This window comes from Pituophis catenifer, unplaced genomic scaffold, assembly GCF_029215685.1.
Source record: "Pituophis catenifer annectens isolate HBS135680 unplaced genomic scaffold, rPitCat1.0.hap2 SCAF_9, whole genome shotgun sequence".
NCBI classification, from domain to species: domain Eukaryota; kingdom Metazoa; phylum Chordata; class Lepidosauria; order Squamata; family Colubridae; genus Pituophis; species Pituophis catenifer.
Genome location: NW_027256889.1, coordinates 29,522,355 through 29,548,612, shown reverse-complemented (window position 1 = coordinate 29,548,612; position 26,258 = coordinate 29,522,355). Strand labels below are relative to the sequence as shown.

At 50.1% G+C, this 26,258-nt stretch overlaps 1 protein-coding gene across 1 annotated transcript in view; it reads left to right on the top strand.

Moving 5' to 3' along the window:
• Positions 1 to 441: 441 nt before the first annotated feature.
• NHSL3 (NHS like 3) overlaps positions 442 to 26,258 on the top strand; it is a 66,152-nt gene continuing 40,335 nt past the window's right edge. The window contains exon 1 of the mRNA XM_070950165.1: positions 442 to 661. Within this exon, the coding sequence (XP_070806266.1) occupies positions 442 to 661 (220 nt within the window). The remainder of the gene's footprint in view (positions 662 to 26,258) is intronic.

Here is a 26,258-nt window from a genome sequence, read left to right as displayed (position 1 = left end):
GGGATCTTCGGAGCGAAGAGCGGCGGAGGCGGAGTGTCGGGGGGGGGAGCTTTCCACACCCCAGCGCGCTCGCAGGCCCCGCCCGGCCTCCCCACACGCCCTCCGGTCCGGCCGAAAGTTTCCCCGGCGGCGGCGGCGGCGGCGGTTGCAGCGCCTCTTCTTCGCACCGCGCCGATCCGGCATCGCCCACCGCGGGAGAAGGACTCACGGCGGCCCGACCGGGAGGCGGCCGCTCTGCTCGGGAAAACTTGAGCGGCCGGCGGGGACATCGCAGCAGGCGGGCCCCCGCGCGCTCCGGAGGCAACGCGCCGAAGCGGGCGGGGCTTCGGATGGGGGTCCCGGCGCCGGCTGCCTCCGGCCACTGAGCCCGGCCGAGGGACAGGCGGGGCCGCGCGACCCCCGAGCTTGCCCCGGCCGGCCGGCCGCCTCCCCCGGCCCGAGATGTCGGCCACGAGCGCACCTGCGGCGACCCCCGCGGAGAGGGGCCAGGGCTGCCCCGCCGCCCCGCCGCCCAAGAAGAAGAAGCCCAAGTCCGGCTCGTCCAGCCTGCGCCGGGCCTTCAGCTGGCTGCGGGGCCGGCGGAAGAAGGCGGCGGCGGGCGAGCAGCCCGGAGCGCCCCCTGCGGAGGGCAAGAAGCGAGAGGAGCGGCGCCAGGGCAAAGGTGAGGCCGAGGCGGGGGGCGGGGGGGGTTGAACCGGGGGCTCTTTCGGGGTCCCGCCGGAGTCTCCAAGCCGCGCGCCGAGCGAGCTCTCCTCGCCCAAAGTTGCAGCGCCAGCCTGTTGCTCCTTCCTCCGTCCTTGCCTCTCCCGGAGCAGAACCCGCTTCAGCCTTTACGCCACCTGTCCGTCCGGCTGGCTTCCCTCGGCCGGTGCCCCTCGGAGCAGAGCAGCGGGGGGAGACGGAGCCCCGCCGAAGGGCCGTTTCTTTGGGGTCTTTGTGCATCGGGAAATGCCCAGGTGGGCGAAGGGCTCCGGCAAGCACTACTAAACCATCCGGCGGCAACCCTGCTTAGGCGCCCCGTCTGCAGTCTGGACAGGCGGTCTTGCTCTGGGGTTGGGCTGCAGCTGTGCCAGATGTGGGCCTCTAATTCCCCCCTTGCAAAAATGCCTTTCCTGCCAAGGCTGAGGCTTCTCCGCCGCCGCTCCATCAGAGTCCTCAGGTCAGGGGTCCTGGGAGAACCCTGGTGCAGCTCCAGATCCCCCCCAAAGGAAGGAGGGAGGGAGCCTTGCAAGGCCTGATGCAACCGGGTCCTCTTGCTGGGGCAAGGAAGGTTGCTGCTCTCCCTTAGGATTTAGGACTTCGGATTGAGGGGGAGGGGGGGGAAGGGGTGGGGTGTCTCTGGCGGGCCGCTCAGTGCAGTCAGGCCTGAGCAGAGTTGAGAAAGTCCTGGACCGGCCAACCTGCGGCCCGTGTGCTGTAGCCCACCTGGAAAGCCTTTGGGCCAGGCTTCGCTGAAGCCGCCATTTGAGAGAGTTTACCACTTCCTGCTGCCTGGATCACTGGGTTCAAGGCCAAGTCACGCCAAAGGGGCGTGCGTGGGTGTGTGTGTGTCACACAGATGGAATGGAACATTAGACTGGGGGCAACGTGCCAGGCAGGCAGCTGGACCTTGTGGATCCGACTCGGGAACTGGCCAAAAAGTTTCCTTGGCCTGAAGATCCTCGGAGGAGAACAGGGAGCAAGTGATGATATGCAAATAATGTCATTTTTTTAATATGTTAGGTAGATATTCCAGGGAAATAGCAACAAAACTGAAATCCATTTATTTTGGCATATACTTTGTGGACTGACAAAGCACATTGTCACCCATGCAACCAGATGCCAAATATACTTGCTTAATGTTTAAGATGTCATGACGCTTTTTATACTTCTGCAGAGATAAACTAATTCTAATATGGTTGCTGCCTTTTAAAAATCCATAACAGGTCATCTGACCAGAATGGTGTAACGTCCCTTGTCTTGAGCAGGGGGTCAGACTAGAAGACCTCCGAGGTCCCTTCCAGGATTCTGTGGTCTGTGTTCTTTCCAACTGAGTTAATAGGAGGGTGTTGATGTCAGGGTGAAAAGCATCCTGGACACATTGGTCCTATAGTACTTGGAAAAACCAAGCCCGCCTTGAAAGCCAGCAGCTCTTTTCTATCATCTGGGCAACATGCAGATTCGCCATGCTTTAAGTTGAATTATGCTTGATCCCTCCCCCCACAGGAAAGCCCGGGGCCACCAGAGGGCCAAGCCATGCAGGAGTGATGGCAGATCTGTGAAAGCAAAATCTGCCAAGCATTGCCTGGGAAATGCGAGTGATAGGCTCATGGGAGGCATTTCCCTTTCCCCTTGGCATCAGATGAGTCAAAGGGGGTGGGAATTGAGTGCAGCTCTAGGCATAGACCTCAGCCTGGCTGCCCAATTCCAGGGAACTCATGTGCAGAATCCAAGGGCCATCCAAAAGGCAGAGAGTAAGTTTTAGGAGCGCTGTCCACAGTTAGATCCTATCCCATACTGGTGCTCTTTGGAGAGGTTGGATCTCTTAAAGGGGTTGGGAGTATGATCGGAGCTGTAGTCCATTATATTTAGAAGGCAGCAGGAGGGGAAGGCTGATTTTGGTGCCTGCTTGATTTTACAACCTTTTTTGCTGAGTCGTTAAGCGAATCTGGCTTCTCCCATTGTCTCAGTTTGTTGGAAGCAGGCTGAGAAAGTTGCAATTGGCAATCACATAACTCCATGACGCTGAAACTGTTGGCAATACATGTTGGTTGCCAAGCACCTGAATCATGATCACATGATTGCAGGGAAGCTGTGAAGGTCATATGTGTGAGGATTGGTTTAAGTCACTTTTTTCAGTGCCATTGTAACACTGAACAATCGCTAAATGAATGTTTGTAAGTCGAGGACTCCCTGTAGGGCTTTCAAACTCCTTTGTCTCTTGCTGGCAAGATAGCAAAGGATGCCCCCCCCCCATCCCGACTGCATGGAAAGTGGCAGGTTTTGGAATGGAGCTCTGCAAATATGCTAATGCATCTTTCTCTGAAAGAGCCTCAGAAGAACTTTTGGGAGATTTTAGGAGATTCCCTGGAAGATGATGGCAAAGGCTGATGACATCTTTTAATTTCAGGTACAGGGTAGTGTTCTTTTTCAAAAACCGTCAGCCATTGTTGAGTGGGTTTCCAATCCGGAAATATTCACACACCCTTCCACAACTTGGGACCTGAATCAGTGCTATTTTCCTTGTACGGATCAGGAGATGAGCCTGATTTGCCATAATGCAATTTCCTAGAGAGTTGTGGGTCTCAGCTCAAGTCTGGAATTCTATTTGCAGGAGTTGGACGTCTGTTTTGGAAGCTTTATGTATCCTGGAAGGAAAAGCCATGCTGGGAGGTAAAACTTGTTGGCAAAACTTTGTATAGTCTATAGAAAAATGTACCTTTCTGCACAGCTGAAGGGACAAGAAAGACAAAAAATAGCCATGGCTGTTCACCATCTGCCTGGGGACCCCAACAATTTGCTCTTGTGACTATGGAGATTCTCCGTCCTCAAGGTCACGGTTGTCCCAAAGGTGCTTTTTTCAAGAGGCAACAGGACTTTCTGGGTTTTTCTTTGAAGATGTTTCGCTTCTCATCCAAGAAGCAAAACGTCTTCAAAGAAAAAACCAGAAAGTCCAGTTGCCTCTTGAAAAAAGCACCTTTGGGATTTGTTAAGTGAGTTTTGCCCCATTTTACGACTTGTCTTGCCACAGTTGTTAAGTGAATCATTGCATTTGTTAGGTTAGTAACACTGTTGTTAAGTGAATCTGGCTTCCCTGTGGACTTTGCTTGTGAGAAGGTTGCAAAAGGGGATCACGTGACCCCAGGATGCTGCAACTGTCATAAATATGGGTCAGTTGCCAATTTTGATCAGGTGAGGGTGGGGGTATCAACAACGGTTGTAAGTGTGAAAAACAGTCACTTTTTTCAGTGCTGTTGTAACTTTGAAGGTCACTAAGTGAACTGCTGTAAGTCAAGGACTGCCTGTATTACTACTTTGGCTTTTTGAAGTTCCACTTGTTAGTCAGAAGAGGACTGGATAAAGAGAGGGAGCTTGCAAGAGTGAAGATGACCTCCGTTGGTAGCCCTGAGCAAGAACAAGAGGCCTCTTTGCTCCTGGACGGTTGGGGCTGCTTCGTAGTTGGGTGTCTTCCGTAGACACCAGCATAGAATGGAGTTGGCTGTGGTGGGATGGGCTAGGCTGGATTCTCGCTCTCTGCAACACTCCCTCCAGCAAGGTAATCCCAGGAGGCTGCTAAGGGGGGGAAGGAAACCTGCCCGTCTTGAGATCTGCGGTTCATCTGTTGGGGCAGACCAAGCGAGATCAACTTAAACCAACAGGGTGCTAGGCAGGGTGTCCATGGGGTGCATAAGTGTGTCAAAAAAGTCAAAATGGTGGATGTGACCTTGTGATCAGAACTCTGCCCCCTTTTTACAGATATCCTCCTGCGGAAGCTCCTGAAAGCTGGTTAATCTGCCAGCTCAACTGTTTTTCAAAATATATTTACTTTGGCCTCATTTTGGAAGGAAGTGCGATGTATAAATAACATTCATTTTATTTATTTATTCTACCCTTTTATTATTTTTATTACAAATAACACAAGATGGCAAAGATAATCAACTCTCCTTCTTTCTCCTGTTTTCCCCACACCCACCACTTTGTGGGTGGCTTGGGCAGTGGGAGAAGAGGGGCTGCTCCCCCAGCATGAATGCTTCTCCACTGAGGAATCCTTCCCGGCCCTAGTCACAGGAAGAGAACCTTTAAGGGCCTTTTTACTTTGAAGGGAAACAGGGCTGGGGCTGTTGGAAAGCATCTCCAGCAAAGGTTGGGCCTTGTGGAAAGAAGTGCAGAGAACAGCATTGGACTGTGAGAATCCGGGCATCGTGGAGGAAGTGGCAGAGGGGTAGATTCTGACAACCAAGGTTCCTTCCCTTTGGAGACGCCCTTGACGGCCGAGTCCCCTTGAAGCACGTGAGGGCAAGGAGCCGTGCATGTGAGTTTCTCTGTGGATTACCAAGGAGACATGAAGTTCTTCGCTTGCCAGATCATTATGACTCCAACAGGCTTCTACTGGATGAAATCACCGCCGTCTCCCAGCACATCTTATTCACTGCTTCCAAAATGCTGAGTGCAGACGGGCCGCACCCTGTTCAACTCTTTTGGCACCGGGGCGCATATATAGTTCGACAGCTGCAGCAGCCTTGAGGGGCCCAGTGGGGCCTGGATGGGAGGGCTCGCCCTTACTGGAGTGTGTGTGTGTGTGAGAGAGAGAGAGAGAGAGGGAGGGAGGTTGGTTGGTTTGCTGGAGTTGCACCCAAGAGGGAGGTGGGGGGGGGGACCGACCTCTGGAATTGCTTTACAGCATTGCTGACAATGGCGAGAAAGCGCTATAAAAGGGAAAGTGGTTGTGAGTGATTGTGCACTCTCGGCCGAGAGTGGCTTGTTTGATGACAGGCAGGAACCAAGGATCCTGCCACACAGGCACTGCCAGTGGAGAATGGTGCCTCTGTGAGGGTGGAAAGCGGGGGCAAAGAGGATTCCACTGCAAGGAATGGGGGAGGGGGGTGTCAACTTTAGACCCCAGAACAAATCCAGGAGTTCTGTGTGCTACTGTTTTATTCAACTTTTCCTCTGGACCTCAAGATGCTTTAGTGGGAATCTTCCTTTGCTTTATCTTCCCAACAGCCTTTTGAGGTGGGTGAAGCTGAGCAGGAGGTGGTCAAGCCGCCGTTTTCCTGGCTGAAGTTAGAAGTGAATCATCCTTCCAAGTCTTAAGCCAACAGGATTTGTAGAGATTTGCACTTTGGCCTTCTGGTTCCTTCCACTCTGCTTTGCAACTTTGCAAAGGATCCTATACATCTCTTGGAGCCCTTTGCCATTTAATTTTAACCAGTACAAAGAATGCCCCTTCCCTCCCCCCCCCAAAATGCCTCTGCTTGCTTGTTCTGCTATTAGCATGTCAATACCACAGTCAAATCATGGTTTGTTTAAATCACAACTGCCTGGTTTGATTCACACTGAACTCTTGAGAAAATAGGGGGATCCACTCAGGCCTGACTCCCACTGCTTCCACCCTCTTGTGGCTCCTGTGGAGTGTATTTGATGAGCCAGATCTGGAAGGTCGTAAAGTTTCTCTTTGGATATTTTATCAAGGATTATATTAAACAGATAATGCAAAAATATATAAGAAAAGAAAAAAAAAATAAAGGCATAGACCCCCCTTTAAAAAGAAATTAACAAAATATCTAATAATGTAAATCTATTTATTCTAAGTTCTCTTCAACCCTCTTAACAATTAAGCAATGCAAAAAGAATTAAAAACTATTACGTAGTAACCAAAATAATAAAACTTTATTTAGATACTGAATTTACACCATTAGACATTTCCAAAAGGAAAAATATACAATTCAGATAACCACAAATATCGCCAGAAACAAAACTCATTATTTAACTATAATCAGATAAATCCATTTTATATTCTTTCTTCCTCCCACTCGTCCTTAAGGCCCATCAATATTATTCTAACTCCTGTTTTCTTCTAATACCTTTTCCTGTTCTCTTGAAATTCTCAGCTTCCTTCAAGTCAATTTGTAATTTCATGAAGTAACTAGTAAGTCTCTGACATTTCAAATTGAAAGGGTAGCTGGCCTCTTTCTGGGAGGGGGTAAGGGAAGAAGGAGGCTCCGGTGCCCCCCTGCCTTTCAGAGGTCCTCCCTGGCCCAGCGGAGCTGGACTGTGAGTTGGATCCTATGGAACTATGGGGAAGGTCATCCGGAGGGAGGGGAGACATAAAGTGCAGAGGATGGCAGAAAGCAGATTATCTGGAATGTTTCCCTGCATATGAGATGGATGGAGTACATATTAGTTGTCCTGGTAGTTGACCACTGTTGGGGCTCAGAAGGGCCCATTAATCCTTTTGACAGTTTTCAATATCACTGGTCAAATTGTCCCGCTGGGTCGCTGGGAATGGCAGGCCCTGAGGTCATCCAGGGGCTGCTCCATCCATCACATGCCAAACAGGCCATGCTGGTACCTGAGACCATTCACTCTGGAAAGCCACACGTGGCTGGGGCATCACCCAAGGAGACTTGAGATTAGCAGGACACTTCTCTTTGCATCCAGGAGCATCTGTAGGGAATGGTCAAGACAGTCAGGAGCAGATGAAACAGGCCACACTTCACTCACACCATTGTGGCTGCCATTTTGACTTTGACTGTGCCCTGTGAGCACCTGTATCCAGTAGGCCTGCTGCTTTCTGACTTTTTTGACCCTCTCTCTCTCCATGGTGCCTCCAGATGTATAGCACACCGCTTCTTCCCTCCTGCCCCACAGGGCGGCACAGACTGGGAGAGAGAGACTTAGGTAGCTGTGGGTCTCCCAGTTGAGCAGAGACATGGGGTGCGTCATTCATACATTGCTGATTTGTTTATCAATTGTATAGGGCTGCTGTCTCACAGATGCAACTCTGTGGTCCTCCAGATCTGGAGACTATGCAGTCCCACCGTCATCTGAAAAATCCAGTTATTTTTTTCAGTAAAAGATCCAAAGTGCCAATTCTGCCTAGTTTTAAAGGGTTAACTGGACACGCTTGCTTGAGAAGGAAGCAACTGCAATGGCATAATTTATGTAGTCTCATAAACAGAGGAGAGGGACTCAGCCAGGTAACTGTTGGCACAAAGACTGAACAGTTGAAATGTTGGGATCAACCTTTGTATAGACAGGGAGGGGCTCTGACAGTTTCAGGAACGGAAAAAATTAGAAGTCTGTTTCATACCTCAGGAAGAAAAGATTTTTCAGTGCCCAATCTGAATTTATCTACCCAGAAAAAAACTCTGGATACTTACCTGGAACCTTTTGCCAGGTAAGACCGACATCCCTGGTAGAAACTGCAATGACCTCATGAAGTTATTGCACAAATGATACAAATTACATAGTTTGCGTCAGTCACGTGGCATTTTTTTTAAGCTCTCTGTGGCTTGTAAAAGACGCCAGTGATTGGCAGGAAAGCCTAACGTGACCGATACAAGTTACATAATTTGCATCATTTGCGGAACAACATCATGATATGTTTGACCCTGGTGCTGTCCCTGCCCTGAGGATTTCCACCATTGCCACCTAAGTCGATTATTTGTAGTGGAGGGAAGGACCTGGTCAGTTTTTATGCCCTAAAAGGATTCTTTTCAACTTCCAGTCTAGCCCTCAGTCTCACAGCTTCCTGGGGTCTCCCCACATAAGAGCTGACCTGCTTAGGCTTGTGAGACGAGCCAAGTGGCTAATTCTAAAGGTTCATTTAAAAGTTTGGTCATTGCTTGTGTGGCTTTTAATCCATGAAGTTTCCCAGGATGCCGCAGATTCTCTGGAGATGATGCTGGCTGCAGATCTGAAGCCAGTAATGTTGTGCCCTCAAACTTGCCTTATCCTAACATTGCACACACCAATGCTTTAACATTTTAATGTTTTGATGTTCTAATGGTTTTATATTGCTGTTTTACGATGTTGTCAGCTGCCCAGAGTCGCTCAACAGTGAGAGGGTGGCATATAAATGTAATAAATAAAACAAAGTAAACAAGAGGACTTATGATAAGAGATGTGCAATGCAAGTAAAAAAAGAGTAAGGCTTGCAGGGTTGTGGCCACCATCATGACTTTTTTTACCTTCCCTGCCCAAACCTTCTGGTCCTGGGGCCAAAGCCCATCATCCCCTGACATTCCCTAACACACTCGCACAACTCTAGGTGAACAATGCAAGCCTTTCAGGAGCCTGCTGCTTTGCAAACTGAGCGTGCTGAGCTGGGCAGCCTGGCCGGGGTGGGGGGTGGGCGGCCTTATGTCATGATGGAAACGAGGCCCTTTTACCTCATCAGGTCATGATATCATGTTGCAACTAAATCAGTCACATCATTTGTATGCTGATGCCATTCTCCCCGTTGATGTCTTCTGTGGACCTTCTGGGGTGGGCAAGGGGGGCAGCTGATGTTTCTCTGGGACCTTCTGGGGCTTAGCAGATCATAGTCATTGTTCAAAACAAGGATGAGACAACAGTCATCTCTTCCTCCAAACATTTGCCCTTTTTTAAACCATTGCCCTCAATCTGCCGTTACTCAAAATGCACAAGCTGTCTTTTGACTTCTGAGACATAATGCATCCTGGCTTGTAAAAGCCAAGCTTCCTGATGTTACATATTGCATAAAGCAGTCAATCCCCCCCCACCCCGCCCTTGTGCTGCTAGCTTTAAAAGTCTTCCCATTGAGCACAGCGAGCGCCTTCCCGCCGTGCTGCGACTCTTGACCTCTGGCTTTGCACCACAGCAGTTGGGAGAACAGAGGAGGCTCCGGCTGAGCAGGGAGGTCATCTGGCTTGGCTAAGGAAAGCCTCTGGCCTGGTCCTGCAAGGGAAAATGTATCTGTCCTTGTGGGCACCTTCTCATTAGCTTATGACTGATGATCATACATATATCATACCTGTAATTCCCATCCTCAATGGCTGGCTGAGAATCGTGGGGTTGTAGCCCAGCATATGTGGAGGGATCAGGTCGGAGAAGGCTGGTACATCCCAAGAAGGAAAAAGTCTACAGCCACAATGTATGTGTATGCATGGTGTGTGTGTATTGGCTCATTAACTGGATGAAGTATATTGTTGGCACCCTGAGTTGGATTTGTAAAACTGGTTTCCAGGGACTCATTGTTGGGAAATATTGTGGTTAGTTTGCAGGCTTATGAGGCCTGAGAATGACATTTCTGAGATGGAGACTCGTAAGAACTTTGCACCTGGCTTGTGCTGGAAAAGGGAGAGAGTTTTTTGGCTAACAAAGAGATGTGTGTCTTTTCCACCTGAAGGTGGGCGAGGAGATCGTTGTGCAACAGCAACACCTGATTTTTTAGAGCCCAGGATGGTTTTGGAGTCAGGTTTCTGAGCAAAAGAAGGAGTCTTCCTTCTTAAGACAGCCTGGTCTTTGAGAAGGAGGAAGGGGAAAAGCTGAGCAAACACACACGGCAGTGGATGGGACTCGTCCAACCGGTGCTGGAGTTTCTATAGGCTGCTTTTGCACATGAGGAATCCAGGGGCAATTTGTGAGAGTGTCATCTTAGGCAACCTCACCCCAGGGTAAATCCCGTGAAAGGGACACAGGACACTTTTGGGCCTCTTTTTTCCATCGCTCTGGATTGCAAGAGGAGGAAGGAGGAGGCAGGTGCCCTGGGGGAGGGGGGGGGGAAATCAGGTTTCAGCAGGAAAGAGTTGGGAGCCTCCTGGCTCATTTCTGTTAATGATTTCAGATCTTAACCTCCTGTTTTTGTTTTAGCAGCAGGTAGGCCTTTGTTTCCTTCAGAGGAAGGGCTTTGCTTCCAGAGGCTGGAATGCTCCTTTGTAAACCGATGTGGCTGCTCCTGAAACTGCCTTTCCCAGCAAACTTGCAATGACCCATAACTTGACTCAAGACTTTCACTTAATCAGCTTCCCTTCCTTTCCCTTTCCAGTTCTCAGCCAGGGTGGGAGCTTAAGTCAACTCGGAGCAGGAGCGGCTTCAAGGAGCTTTCTGAGTCTGGATCCACCTTTGGGGCAACTCGAGGCTTTCCATATTTTCTTTCCGTTCCAAAACGCTGGGCAGAGCCAAAAGTGAATCTCAGCAGAAGACTTTGTTCTTCTCGACCCCCTAGAATGATTTGCTGCTGGGATCTAACAGGATTGGCCCAAATTGACTAGAGGCTTGCTAGGTTTCCTGGAAAATATGCCTGTCTTCACAGTGGGTCACCGTATGAAGTGGGTCAGGGAAGCAATGAAAACCTCACATCAGGGGAGGCTTCCAACAAGGCTTTGAAGACTTCAAATCATTGGGAGAATTCCCCCCCTGCACTTCATGTTGACTTACAAATAAAAATCTTTGAAAATGTGCTGCTTCTTTGCAGATATGTAAGTATTTTTAGGGGATGCTGTTGTGAAGCACTGTGCAGCGAGGGAAGCCCATTTGGAGGCAAAAGTGAGCGCTTGCAGGCCATGAGGTCGAGGAGGTGGAATGGCCCTTGTGTCTGTGATGGACATTCTGCTTGCTGTACAGTACAGGTGGTCCTTGACCTATGACCACAAGTAGGGTGAAGAATTTCCATTGTTGAGCAAGGCAATAGTTAAAGCGGGTTACACCCGATTTTATGACTTTGCCATGATTGTGAAGTGGATTGCTGCAGTTGTTAAGTGAATCGGAGTCGTTAAACAAATCTAGCTTCCGTTGATTTTTCTTGTTAGAAGCCATCTGGGAAGTTTGCCAATGGGCCACCTAGCCCTGGGACACTGCAATGACCATAAACACATGCCACGTACACAAATTTTGACCATGTGGGGATGCTGCAACATTGTAAGTAAGCCACTTTTTTCAGTGCTGTTGTTTCTTCCGATGGTGGTAAGTTAAGGGCTTCCTGTACAGCAGAGTAGCTTCAAGGAGAAAGCTTTGCAGAAGGTCAGCCAAGGAATCAGAGTTTCTCTTTGCTTGGTTATATCTCCACGGAGGTCAGTGCTGGCTGGTAAACCATTATCTTTTTGGCTGCACCTAAAGTGAATGGGAATTCCTGCAACTTTTCTAGATAGGGAAGGGCTACCAAAATTAAACTCTCTCTCCCTCCCATTTTTAATAGAGGGGCTGGCAGCTTTCCTAACCAGCAGCCAGCCCAGCAGCTTTTTTGTGGCCTCTGGATGAGGTGGCCAAAATCGGTTGTGTAGTTTTTGAGTTTTTGAAAAAGCAAAAATGAGAAGCAAAATAGGTTCATTAAGTCTAATGCACCATTTTCCTTTTTAAAAAATAAAAATATCACCCGGCCCCCAGAGCCATTCACTCCCTTCCAAGAACACTTCCAAATTACTTAGAAGCAAGGCGGGATTGACATGTATCAAAACCGTCAAGATCCCCCTGCCCCTTGTTTGAGGTGCGTTGCTCAAGAAGGCTCTGTGGATGCCCCTGCTTGGAAGCCAGGAGTTAGGGGAGGCTGGAGCACCCAAAGAGAGAAAGGGTCAAGGTGGTGATGGAGTGAGTTTTTTCATGTTTGCCAACAACAGGTAGTTCTTGACTTATGACCACAAGTGAGCGCCAAATTTCTGTTGCTAAGCAAGACAGTTAAGCGAATTTTGCCCCATTTTACTTTCTTGCCACAGTTGTTAAGTGAATCATTGCGGTTGTTAATTTACTAACACGGTTGTTAAATAATTTTGGCTTCCCCATTGACTTTGTCAGATCATAAAAGGTGATCACATGACCCCAGGACACTGCAACCATACATGCCAGCTGCCAAGCATCTCAGTTTTGATCATGTAACAGTCTTAAGTGTGAAAAACGGTCACAGTGCCATTGTAGCAATAGCAATAGCACTTAGACTTATATACCGCTTCACAGTGCTTTTACAGCCCTCTCTAAGTGGTTACAGAGTCAGCCTCTTGCCCCTAACAATCTGGATTCTCGTTTTACCCACCTTGGAAGGATGGAAGGCTGAGTCAACCTTGAGCCTGGTGAGATTTGAACTGCCAAATTGTAGGCAGCTGGCAGTCAGCAGAAGTAGCCTGCAGTTCTGCACTCTAACCACTGCGCCACCCTGGCTCATTGTAACTTTGAACGGTCACTAAATGAATGGTTGTAAGTCAAGGACTATCTGTAAGGATTTCTGTAACTGATTCAAGTTTAGTTCATGAAATAGTGGCATTAATAGAAAACGGGCAAGACCCTTCAGGAGGCCAGAATGATGGATCGGAATGTGCTTCATTTATGAAGATGTTTACATCTTAAGACGCTTTAGGATGCCTGGCACTTAGATCCATACATCATAACCCTCTAGTGCCGGGATGTAATAACAATACACAATTTGATTGCACAAGTATAGTTTAATTTCTGAATGTAAACCATGGGTGAGGAAAACAGGATGCTTTACCTCTAGGCTTATGTAACATGCTAGTCTCTAAACCCAGGTTAATGAAACCAAATTGCTGTTTGGGATGGTGGGAGCGAATATCCGTAGCTATGTTGCTGCCTTCCTGAGTTCAGGTAACATACTGTGTGTCTAAAGGAATAAGCCGTATTTCTTGTGACCACGAAGCCCTGGTCCAAATGGATGCAAACCTACTATATGTGTAGTTGGACTCCAAATCCCATGAGACTCAGCCAGCTTGGCCAATGGCCAGGGATTCCAGAAACTATAATCCGACAACACTGGCGGGTGGGGGCGGCTGCCATAAACCGCCTCCTGATTCCCACCCCAGGAGGCAGGACCCAGCTGACCGGAGGGCTCGATCCCGGGGGGCCGAACCAGGGCGCCCCCTGAGCAACGGCCCCGGGGAAGCCACCTGACAAGGGAGCGGGGCGGCGGGGACGCTTCGGGCTCCTCCCCGGTCCCTCCATTGCTTCCGCGGGCAGGCGGTGTGGCAGCGCCGGGGGCCGGCTGAGCGGGCGCCCAGGCTCCGCTGGGGCGGGGAGACGCTCGGGGCTCCCGCGCCTTCATGTAGCGCCCCGCTCCCGCTCCCGCTCCCACCCGCAGCCGCGTGGGGTGGGCTGGGGCGGGGGGCGCGGGGCGGGCTGGGGGGCGGCTGAGGCGGCCATGGGCAACGCGTCCCGCAAGCGCAGCGCTCCCGGCGCCCGGGCCTGGGCCTTCTGGAGCTTCGCCCGTGCCCACCGGGCCAGGACAGGTAGGGCCGGACAGGTGGGGCGGCGGTTGCAGGCGGGGCCCCAGGGCGGAACCTCCCGGCAGAGGCCGAGGAAGGGCGCCGGCCGGGAACTCGAGACGGCTCCTCCCGCCTTTCCCTGGTGGCAGCCCCTCGCCTCCCGTGCTCCGGGCCGCTCCGCGGGCGGCAGCGGGGTGACCTCCCGGGAAGCGCAGAGGCCTGGCGGGGCGGCGCTCGGTACGCGCTCAGAGGCCCTCTTGCGAGACGCTGCATTGCGGTTCCGCTTGAGCCCCGCGGCCGCCCGGGGTCAGTTCGACCGCGGGCGGCTTCTGCCTTTCGGGGATCCCCGGCCGGAGCGGCCCCAAGGGCTCCCCTCGGGACTTGAGTTGCAAAGCCCAGAAAGTTTGGGGAGCGCCGGGAGCGGCCGCTGCCTTAAGCCTCCTTGCGGCTGCAGCTTCCCTCTCCCCCCCTCCAATCGCCGTTTTGTGTAAAGGTCAAGCAGTTGTGCTGGTGCCTGCAGAACGTGGAAAGGGGTCGAAATTCTGGGAAGCGATTTGGTTTCTAATTGGTGAATTTTGACTTCCCTACCCAGGGCTGCTGGGTTCCCTCAGCATGCTTTGTGCCGTGGGTTGGCTCTCATCTTTGGGTGTCTGAAGAGCATGAGGGAGGGTGCTGCACTAGCCTTGGCTTCTTTACTCTAGTTCAGTGTTTCTCAATCTTGGCAACTTGAAGATGTATGGACTCAACTCCCAGAATTCTCCAGAGGGCATGGTTGGCTGGGGAATTCTGGGAGTTGAACCCGGCATAGCTCTTCAAGTTCCCAGGTGGAGAAACATTGCTCTACTTGATAAAAGATGCCACAGTTGGGCTGTGTTTATACGGACTTTGTCATAGATTATGGTTTATGAAGCACAGCAGGATGTTGGGTGCACCATGTTATGCAACTGATTGACTGGTTAATAATTTTGATTCTATTGTCAACAGCAAATCATGTAATTTGCACCATGCAGGTGACATCACAATGTGTATGATGCATTCCCTCCATTCAGCAGCTGAATTTGCAGGTTGCCTGAAGTCAGAAGGAAACGCAGCGAGCGCCCGCTGCCTGGCCTAATTGTATCCTCCCGGTGCTTTGTGACTTCCGGGCCTCTGCCCTGCGCTGTACTTTAGATTGCAGGTGCTTATGTGTCCTGCCCTGGCATAATGGAGTATGTTGATGAGAACAAATAGCTTTAATTGTTGTTATTTCATTTCATCCATGTGGATTATATTTTATGGGTGCTAATCATGATGAATAAAAGGGAAGGCAACCCCATCCCCCAACTGGTTAACTACTTGTTTCACAGTTATTGAGATCCTCTTAATTAGCACTAAGCTTTTTGAGTGTGAGAAATGCTGAGCCTTTGGATCATGAAGCTTCTTTTTCCTCCCAGCTTGGTTGGTTGGCCCAATGAACCACCGGAGGATGAGGGACCCAAATTTTGCTCTAGGTTTTGCTCTACTGATGGTCCCGTGCTCAGACTGCATGCTTGGGAGGGGGCGGGCGAGGGAGTTATTTTGCTGTGTTATAATGCTGCTGTTGATGAAGAGAAACCAGTGTTTCCCTTACACACGAACCTTCCCCATAAAACAGGAGTATGTTTAGTTTGGGTTAAGGCCGGTTTATACCCCAGCTTGTGTCAGTCAGTTCCTTAACTTGAATTTTATTTAATTTGTTGTTTGATCTTTATTCAGACTTTGGAATGGTACCAATGCCCCATTTGTTAAATAGGGGTTGATCCAGCTATTGGGTGTAAAGTTGGGTTGGCCTGCTTTGAGGAAAATAGATCACCAGCAGCCCCCTGTTCCAGAGAGGTTGGGTGCAAATACAAATTCAGTGTCACCCACTTTGCTTAACAAATTGAGAAACTACAGTTGGCTGGGTTCATATGTAATAATAATAATATGTAATAATAATAAGTCATAAATAAAGATTCAGACACTGTGCTCAAGTTTACAAAACAGACAAACACCAGCTACCTTCTGATTTAATAGCAGTGTGCTACACACCACACCTAAAAGTCCGGTACAAGCCCAGTTGCTCTATTTATTCAACTTCCTAAGAGTGATTCTTTTTAATCTTGGTTGTTTTTTGTGGGCTAGTATTCTGCCCAACCTCAGCCTGGTTGATTAGTTTACAGTTGAGTGCATTGTGCAAATGCAGACAGTGGATGGAAGCTGTGTGAATGCAGCCATAGTCATGTAGGAATTCAGGCTGCAGGAGTCTGCCCTCCAAAACGTGGTTTTGAATGTGGTTGGGACAGAGCTGGTTGTGTAAAGCAGCAGATGAAATGACCATGGAGGTGGGGCCAGATTCCTAAGCCCCCCTCCCAGGCCACAGAGGAAGCAACTGAGCTCAATGAATGTGGCATACCAGGGAGAGAAAGAAAAGGAAGTAGGAAAAATTTGGGATTACAGGGATTAATAAAACCTGGTGCTTAGTCCTGAAACAGGTGACCGAGTTCCAGTTTCCAATTTCTTCTGCCTCCAGATGCCCAGGAGCAGAAGGGCAACAGGTTGGTGAAAACACTCTCAGTGCATCAAGTGCCATGAGAAGGGAACCTCGAGCTCAGTGGTTGCCATGGTGGCTGGGGGATTCTGGGAGTTGAAGTCCACAGGTCTTAAAGTTGCCAGAAGTTGGGAAACGCTGCTTTATGTCAAGGATCCTGAAAATGAATCCCAAGGGAGAAAGGAGCCCCCCCCCTTTACACTGTTTATGCCTTAAGGTGACTGGAGGACAGACTCCTCCCATTCTTTTTCTCTTTGAGCTTTCAAGTCAATTTTGGTTTCTGGTGGGTGCTCAAACAAGTCCCTGCTATTTTCTGTGCAAGATATTTGGACGTGCCTCCTCCTCCCAGCAGGCTGTGAGAGAGCCCCAAGTCCCCCCAGATGGCTTTTAGAGCAGGATTAGAATTGAGAATCTCCCAGCTTGAAATTCAGCACCTTTAAGCACTACATCACACTGGCTGCCATAACCTTATTCTACATATTTATTTAATGTTACTGAAATAAAATTCAGCTTTACTCTTGATGCCACAACCCAAATGAAATGCCTTGCCAATAAAACCAGGAATATAAACTCCTGCTCAGAAGTGTTGGGAGGGAGGGAGGCGCACAGGAAGTCCAAAAAGTCAAGATGGCATTTGCAACTGGGCAAAGTTCCTCCCTTTTTTAGATGGAGTTTTAATTGCACAGTTGCAGCTGCTGCTTTGATTTTATTCCCTCCTCCTTCCCCCCCCCACACCCCATTTAGTTAGCATCCGACCTTCTGCATGGCTCCAGAATCCTGGCTGGAAGCAGGCACAGTTTATTTTCCTTTATTTCATAAGGTTCCAGCATAATCTGGTGGGAGAAGGAGTCAAATTGGTCCATCGATAAAGAGAAAATACCTTGAGCAGTGTTTCTGCAACTCAGCCACTTTAAGATATGTGGATGTCAGCTCCCAGATTTTATTTATTTATTGAATTTTTATTGCTACCTATTCGTCCATGGTGACGATGGCTGGGAAATTCTTGGCATTGAAGTCCACACATTTTAAAAGTTGCCAAGGATGAGAATTATTGGTCTGTGTGACAGAAGTTGTTTGTCTTCCTAGCTCCTGAATGTGCAGCAGCCCCTGTTGCTGGAGGACTTTACAGTCTCTGTAAAGTTTAATTGGTAGCAATATGGAAATGCTTTATGTTGCCTTCTCCCCGTATCAGTCTAGCCTACATCTCTTGGATTTCTGGGTGGTGCCCCATCCAAACACTAATTCTGCCTGCCCTTTACAGTATGTAGCTTCCCCACCCACATCAGATCAGATCAGAGCTGTTACCCAGCTGGCATTCGCCCTTGAATCAAGCATGACTTCAGGGGTTGGACATGCAAAAATCAGGTGGCGTCTGGTGGCGCTGTTTTCTCCAAAGGGAAAAACTTTGAGGACAGGAGCAATGGGGGTGTTCCTGCACGCTTCCAGGACCTCTCTTGGAGGCAGAATCCAAAGCAGCGCCAGCCCTGCCAACTTGACCAACCTGATTTAATTCTGGGCCAGACAAGGTTGTCCCACTGCTGGGCTCCTCTGCAACTAATAAACAAATTGAGGACTTTCATTCCCCATTCACCTTCCTCTCATATCAAAGCTGATGTTAGTGATGAGTTCCCCTCCCCACCTTCTTCCATGTCCGATTCTCTTAGATTGCCTGGACAAGTCCCTACAGTTTTCTTGATAAGGTTTTTTAGATGTGATTTGCCACTGCCTCCTTCCTAGTCAGTGTTCTTCAATGTTGACAGCTCTAAGATATATAGACTTCAACTCCCAGAATTCCCCAGCCAGGCATATTGTGGGTTCCTAGGGCTGAGAGTGACTGGCCTAAGGTTATCTAGGTGGCTTCGTGCCTAAGGTAGGACTAGAAGTCACAGTCTCCTGGTTTCTAGCCTGATCCCTGTAACTACTACTCAAGCTGCCTTGTGAAGGTCTCATCCCCTTAATAGAAAAGCTAAGGGGGCCACATAGGCTCTTTTCTGCTTCTTTTCATTGAGTTTCCTCCCTCCTTCCTTTCCTTCCACTGCGCTCCCGTTGGGGGATTTGCAGCGATGCCCAACTTAAAAGCAAAGGCTCCCTAAGAGCCTGGACGTGGCTGTGGGTTTGGTAGTGTTGGTGGTTGCAGAGGGTGAGCCAAGTGACTGGCTGATTCATAGGCAGGCAGGAGACGCCCACGGAAGCTTTGGGACTTCACCTTCCAAAGTCCTTGGCTGCTGATCTTGCTGGCCTGCAGCAATAATGGAGTTGTTTCACAAGGACATCATGGTGGGGGCGACTTCGCTCCCCTTCTCCCCACCAGGAGTGTCTGCAGGGGACTGACAGGTAGCCAAGCTGGTGGCCACAGTGGTTCAAAGAAAGCCCCATAAGAAAGAGACGGAGCTTTTACATTGGGTGAAACAAAGTTGATATTGTATATGATAACAGCAGCGAGATTACTGATAGATCAATATTGGAAAAATGAAGCTATGCCTACTATTGAGGAATGGACTTTGAAGATGGCCAGCTTTGCAGAGATGGCGAAGATTTCAGCATATCTAAAAGATTGCTCACAAGAGACTTATGAATGGGAGTGGAAAAAGTGGATAGATTATGTGCAGAATAAATATCAAATTAGGAAGTATCAGATAGCTTTTAACTGAAAGTATTATATAAAGCTAGAAATATTTGAATTTTGTGAAGATGTGAAAAATATATAGGGGGTTCAAGTTTTATAAAAAGGGGATCTTGATTTGGATTATATTCTGTGGAAGTCCCGGGGGAGGGGTGGGTTAGGGGGGGTTAGGGAGGTTAGGGAGGGTTGGGGGGGGGGAAATGGGGAGAAAATGTAATTGTAAAACTTTTCCAATAAAAAAAAAAAAGAAAGAGACGGAGCTTTGATCACCCCTCCTGGCTGCCATCTTGACTATGCTGACACCCCTGCCCCCCACAGTTTGTGGGACTCCCCTCTTGGCATAAACAGGATGGGAATTGTAGGGACCTTAAGCAAGTTAAGGCTGACATGTTGGAAAAGCTCCCAGGGCTGTGATGTGGGGAATGGCTCCTATTCAACCCCCCCTCAGCCTGATGTTTTCCAGGTGTTTTGGACCTCATCCCCACAATGCCTAGCCAGCACTCCCAGCCAATGGGAACTGAAGACCCACCTGACTTTTTTTTTAACCTACAGTTGTGTTTTTCCAAACAGCAGAAATGTAGAGGTTTTGTGTTTGCTTCATAGTTTGTGCTTTTAAAAGAGCCTGATTCTTTTTCAGACACTGATTGAGATGGGGGGGGGGCAGGGGGAGATTTATCTCCCTGGAAGTTGCACCCCATGACCTGGAAGGAAGTCCATTCGTTCAACATAAATATGTGGTTAGAGGGGCTGCTGTACTAATGCAAATGCATTCTTCTTGTGCTCAGAGACTTCAGGGGCTATTTAAAAAACTGTTTAAAAACATGCAGTCCTGCCAGAACAGCTCCTTATCCTCTTACCTAAAGCTTCTGTGGATGAATTGAGATATGGGGTTCAGTTTTATAAGCTTCCTGGCAGCCAAGACTTGCCTCTTCATTTATGCTGCAAAGTTCAGTGCATTTTGTTTTTTTTTTAATTCGTATTTATTCCCCTCTTTAGCCAAGTGCTGATTTACATACATTTACAACTAAAAAATAAAGAGACAAAAGACACAGCACACAAGGAAAAAGGGATGGGCAGGGATCCCTTTTAAGACAGAGGAAGAAGAACCCATTCGATTTCTCTTTTCAGCTGGGAAAGTTGTTACAGGGAAAGGCAGCGCTTTCCTGAGAGTGAGCATAGGTTTTCCCATTTGGTACCTGGAAAGAAGGAACAGGAATACCTGTACTTTTTGGAGTATAAGATGCACTTCCTGTTAGATTCTCGGGGACACGACGCCTGCGCACCCGGCTCTGTTGCCAGGCGTTGAGGATTGGCTAGGACGCGAGCAGCTACGGGAGCGGGAGAATAGCTGCCGGTGATTGGTTAGTGTGCCCTGACAGCCAGCTATTTAAGGAGCTGTCAGGAGAGTTGTGCTTTGCTTGCGTTATGAGTTCTTCTCAGATTTGTTCGTTTAATAAAGTTGGTGTTTAGCAAACAACCTAGCCTCTAGCGTGTTTACCCACTGGACACAACAAGTGGCGACGAAGGTGGGATGCGTCTGAGGTGACGGTGACGGCAGACACCAGCAGAAGGACAACGCCAAGTCCGCGCCCTCACGCTGACCCTGTCTACACGATGGCAACCACTCTCCCTCCTTTCACACCGTTTGAGTCAGCCCTGGAAACCTGGGATGAGTACATGGAGAGGTTTGAGTGTTTTTTACAAGCAAATGACCTCTCTGATTTATCTAGCGCCAGGAAGAGGGGCTACTTTCTTAGTTCGTGTGGGCACGAGATTTTCGGGACTGCTAGAGCTCTCGTAGCCCCTCAAGCGGTGTTTGCTGTGCCATGGGAGACTTTGCTCGAAAAATTGAAGCACCATTATTCTCCCACCCCCTCAAAGATAGCGAGACGACATGCGTTTCATCAGAGGGCTCAAAAGGAGGGGGAGTCAATCAACGATTACATGGCTTCCTTGCGTTCGGCGGCACTCCATTGCGAGTTCAGAGAGCTTGATGACATGCTCCTGGACCAGCTCGTGTGCGGGGTGCGGAACCTAAAACTCCAGCAACGCTTACTGGCCCGTTCCGACCTGACCCTTCCGATTGCTATGGACGAAGCCAGGGCTGCGGAGATGTCTGCTAAGTCCGCGGCCGAGATCCAGCGTCACCAGACCGGAGGGGGATTGCCAGCTACCGCCTCTCAATCGGTACATTATGAGGAGTCCGACCAGGAGGACACTTCTGAGGGAGAAATGGACGTCAGCCGCCTCAAGACCGTAAAGACCAAAACTCGCATGCCTCCAGTTAAGGGCTCCAGGAGCGCCTGCCTCGGATGTGGCGGGGCGCACAACCGCTCGGAATGCAGATTCCGGTCCGCAATCTGCCGGCGCTGTGGCAAACGGGGGCATCTCTCTAGGGTCTGTCGCTCCGTTTTTCCGGTTCCTGAGGGTGCTGGGGAACCTGGCCCCAAGCGAATGAAGACCAGGAAGGCTGGACGCCCCGCAGAAGCTGTAGCTACGACGCTTGAGGGTGAGGTGGCAGCAGCGGCCGTTAACCATGCGTCCGTTCCTGTCACGGGGAGCAAGATTTTCCTTACTATTCGGTTGGAGGGGGTCCCCTGCAAGATGGAGGTGGACACGGGCTCCTCCAAGTCACTGATATCCTGGCCTACACTTTCTGCACTACTGCCTTCCATCTCTCTGCGACAGTTACAAACTTGCCACATCAAGTTGAGGGACTATCAGGGCAAGGCTATCCCCATTCTGGGTTGTGGGTCCTTCAAGGTTGCATATGACTCATTCGCGGGTAAATTGCCTTTAATCGTGGTTCGCGACCGCCTCCCCTCACTACTGGGGTTAGACTGGTTCGCTGCCCTTGGCCTCGGCGTGTCTGGCATACACCACACCTGTCCGGACCCCTTATCCAAACTCGCACACGAGTTTGCCGAGGTTTTTGATGGTACCTTAGGAAGATACACAGGGCTTCCTATTTCCTTTAATTTGGATCCCCAGGTCGCGCCGATCCGCCTGAAGCCCAGGAGGGTGCCTCTTGCACTGCGGCCCAGAGTTGATCAAGAACTAGATAAATTAATAGCTCAAGGGGTTCTTCAACCTGTGGAGCATTCTAATTGGGAGACCCCCATAGTAATTCCCCTAAAGCAGGACGGCACCATTAGAATCTGCGCCGATTACAAGGGGACAATCAATAAGGCCCTGAAAGCTAACCACTATCCCGTGCCTGTTGTCCAACATCTGTTACATTCTCTGGGCCAGGGGAAAATCTTTGCGAAGCTTGACCTCGCTCAAGCTTACCAACAGCTCCTGGTGGACGATGCCACCGCCCTGGCCCAGACAATTGTGACTCACAGGGGGGCCTTCAAATGTACCCGGCTACAATTCGGGGTTAGTGTGGCCCCTGGTATTTTTCAAAGTCTCATGGAGCGTTTGCTCCATGGGCTTGAGGGCGTTGTGCCCTATTTTGATGATGTGCTGATTGCTGCTGCTGATCACAGCGATCTCATCATCAAACTACGGGCTGTTCTTGCCAGATTTCAGCAGGCAGGCTTAAGACTTAAGAGGGATAAGTGCAGGATTGGCGTCCCTCAGGTAGAGTTCTTGGGGTTCCTCATAGACTCCTCTGGCATTCGCCCTGCCCCATCAAAGGTGGATGCTATTAAGCGGGCTCCTATTCCCACTAATAAGGCCGAATTGCAGGCATTCCTTGGCCTGCTGAATTTCTATTCCGTTTTTTTACCACATAAAGCCTCAGTGGCTGAGCCCCTTCACTGGCTCCTAGACACCAAGACTCCATGGATTTGGGACCGTAGGGCAGCTAATTCCTTCCAGGCCGTTAAAGACCTCCTTACCTCCGATGCTGTCCTCGTGCAGTACGACAATAACTTGCCCCTCTCATTGACATGCGATGCCTCCCCCTTCGGGCTGGGGGCTGTTTTGAGTCATGTCTTGCCCTCCGGCGCGGAGGCACCTATTGCGTACTACTCGAGGACCCTATCACCAGCGGAAAGAAATTACAGCCAGATCGATAGGGAGGCTCTGGCTGCTGTGGCCGGCGTGAAACGTTTTCACGACTACCTCTATGGCCGCCCTTTTTTATTGGTCACGGATCATAAGCCCTTACTAGGGCTTTTGGCGGGAGACCGCCAAACCCCTTTGATCCTGTCCCCGCGCATGTCTCGCTGGGCCGAATTTCTGGCAGCTTATTCGTACGATTTGATCTATAAGCCGGGCAAGGCTATTGGGCACGCTGATGCCCTTAGCCGTTGCCCTCTCCCTCTAGCGGTCCACGATCCTGCCCCTGCAACCTCTATTTTCCTTGTGGATGAGTTGGCCTCCTTAGTGACCGCCGCTGACATCCAGGCTCATTCCGCGGCTGATGCTATTCTCTCCGTGGTTCTGGACTGGGTGCGCAGGGGCTGGCCACAGTCCCAAGCCACCGCTGACTTCCTTCCTTACAGTCGTAGGAAACATGAGCTGTCAGTAAACAAGGGCTGTCTTCTGTGGGGTAATCGGGTGGTGGTTCCCCCCAAGCTCAAGTCCCAGATTCTGTCATGCCTGCACAATGCCCATCCGGGCATTGTCCGCATGAAGGCCCTTGCACGCAGCTATGTCTGGTGGCCTTCCATCGATCAAGACATCGAAGCCTGGGTAGGTCGCTGTTCACAGTGCCAACTCACCAGACCGGTTCCGCCAGCGGCCCCAGTTCTGGAGTGGGAACCGTCCAGAGCCCCTTGGGCCAGGGTGCACCTGGACCTTGCGGGGCCTTTCCAGGGTCACACCTTCCTCATTGCTGTAGACGCCCATTCCAAATGGGTTGAGCTCGCCCCTATGCAGACCACCACTTCTGCAGCTATTATTGGAGTGCTAGAGGGCCTTTTCGCCACGCATGGGTTGCCGGATATCATTGTCACCGATAATGGGCCGCAGTTCGTGTCAGCACCGTTCCAACTGTTTCTGGCCCGGCTGGGCATCCGGCACGCGCAGACGGCCCCGGCTAACCCTGCCGCTAATGGTTTGGCGGAGAGGGCTGTAAGATCGGCCAAGGAGGCGCTGCGACGATTGGGTACCACAAATTGTCACCACTAAATTCGGCAATACCTCTTGGCACAGCACACTACACCTAGTTCTACCACCAAGCACACCCCGGCCGAGTTGCTCATGGGCCGACGGCTCCGTACGACCCTGGACCGTCTGCACCCTGATTACACGGGGGAGCCATTTAGGGGAACCCATTTGCCGTCGAGAGTTTTCAATGTGGGGGACTTAGTCTACGCTCTGAACTTTGATAAAGACTGTCGCTGGCTGCCGGGCCTCATCACGCAAATAACCGGTCCCTACTCTTATAGGGTCCTACTCTCTGATGGGAGAGTCTGGCGGCGACATATAAATCAGATTCGACGACGACTAGCCGACGCACCTGCCGACCAACCGAGCCAGGATTCCCCGACTCCACCTGGCAGAGACCACACAGGAGAGCCTATCATCCCTATTCCTCCCCTCGCAGCGTTCCCGGCGGAAAACTTACCTGTTGGTGCAGGTCCGGCAGTGAGTTCGAATCTTCCGTTTCCTGGCGAGGCTCGGAATCCATCTCCTGGAGTGATGGAGGACTTGGCCCCTCCTCCTACGCCATCCACGCCAGCTCTAGCATCCTCCCAGTCTGCACTGCCTCCTCCCACCTCGATTGCTACACCAGAGCCGAGGCGGTCTGGCCGGTGCCGTCATCGTCCGGCGTACTTGGAGGACTACGCATGCGCGATCCGGGAGGGAAGGGGTGTTAGATTCTCGGGGACACGACGCCTGCGCACCCGGCTCTGTTGCCAGGCGTTGAGGATTGGCTAGGACGCGAGCAGCTACGGGAGCGGGAGAATAGCTGCCGGTGATTGGTTAGTGTGCCCTGACAGCCAGCTATTTAAGGAGCTGTCAGGAGAGTTGTGCTTTGCTTGCGTTATGAGTTCTTCTCAGATTTGTTCGTTTAATAAAGTTGGTGTTTAGCAAACAACCTAGCCTCTAGCGTGTTTACCCACTGGACACAACACTTCCCCCCCCCAAAAAAGAGGGTGGAAATCTTGGTGTGTCTTATACACTGAATACAGTCATTTTTGGCCTCCTGAAACCCCGCCCTGCGAAACAGGCCCATTTTTCGCAAAAACAGGGTGTGCAGAGGGTTTGGGAGGCCTGCAGAGTGCTCCTGGGGGCCGGAGAGGGCAAAAACAGGCCCGTTTTTCACCCATTTTTTTGCAAAAATGGCATTTTTGCTATCCCCCAGCCCCTTGGAGCACTCTGCAGGTCTCCCAAACCCTTCGTGTGCCCTGCTTTTTGCAAAAACGGCCGAAAAATGAGCCTGTTTTTGTGAAAAACGGGGTGCACAGAGGGTTTGGGAGGCCTGCAGAGTGCTCCTGGGGGCCGGGGAGGGCAGAAACCTTTTTTTTCTTACTTACCTCTTGAGAAATCTTGGTGCGTCTTATAGTCCAAAAAATATGGTAATCCTTGACTGTCATGTTGTAGATGGACCAATAATGACAGACTAAGAGAATAACAGAGTTGGAAGGGACCTTGGAGGTTTTCTAGTCCAATCTGCTGTCCAAGCAGGAGACCCTATACCATTCTGGACAAGTAGCTGTCCAGTCTCTTGGAAACCTCCAATGATGGAGCATCCACAACTTCTGGAAGGAAGCCAGTCCATTGACTTATTGTTCTCACTGTCAAGAAATTCCTCCTTAGTTCTAGGTTGCTTCTCTCCTTGATTAGTTTCCATCCATTGCTTCTTGTCCTGCCTTCTGGTGCTTTGGAGAATAGCTTGACTCCCTCTTTTTTGTGGCAGCCCCTCAAATATTACAACACTGCTATCATGTCACCTCTTTGTTAGACTAGACATACCCAGTTCCTTTTGGGAATTTGTTTTTGTAGCCTCTAGTCCCATCATCGTCTTTGTTGTTTGTTTCTGTGCTCTGTCTAGAGTTTTAACGTCTTTTTTCATTGTGGTGATCAAAACTGGACATAGCATTCCAAAAACGATCTTACCAATGCAGTATAAAGCAATACTAACACTTCACGTGACCTTGATACCATCCCTGTGTTAATGCAGCCTAGGATTGCATTGGCTTTTTTGGCAGCTGCCGCACATCACTGGCTTATATTTAAGTGATTTTGTCCACTAGGACTCCAAGATCCCTCCCACAGTTACTGCTGTTGAGCTGGGGACCACATTGTCTATCGCTGTGCCTTTGGTTTTTCTTGCCCAAGTGTAAAACTTTAGTTTTTTCTACCTTGGATTTTATTTCGTTAGTTATGGCCCAGTGTTCAAGTCTGTTGAGAAATCAGATCCTTTGGCTGGGTTCACACATGGCATCAAGCCACAAAGGAATCTGGTTAACTGATTTTGGTAAGCACATTGTGTACTTGCAGCCCAAACAAAATGTTTGAACCAGAATGTGCAGCTTTG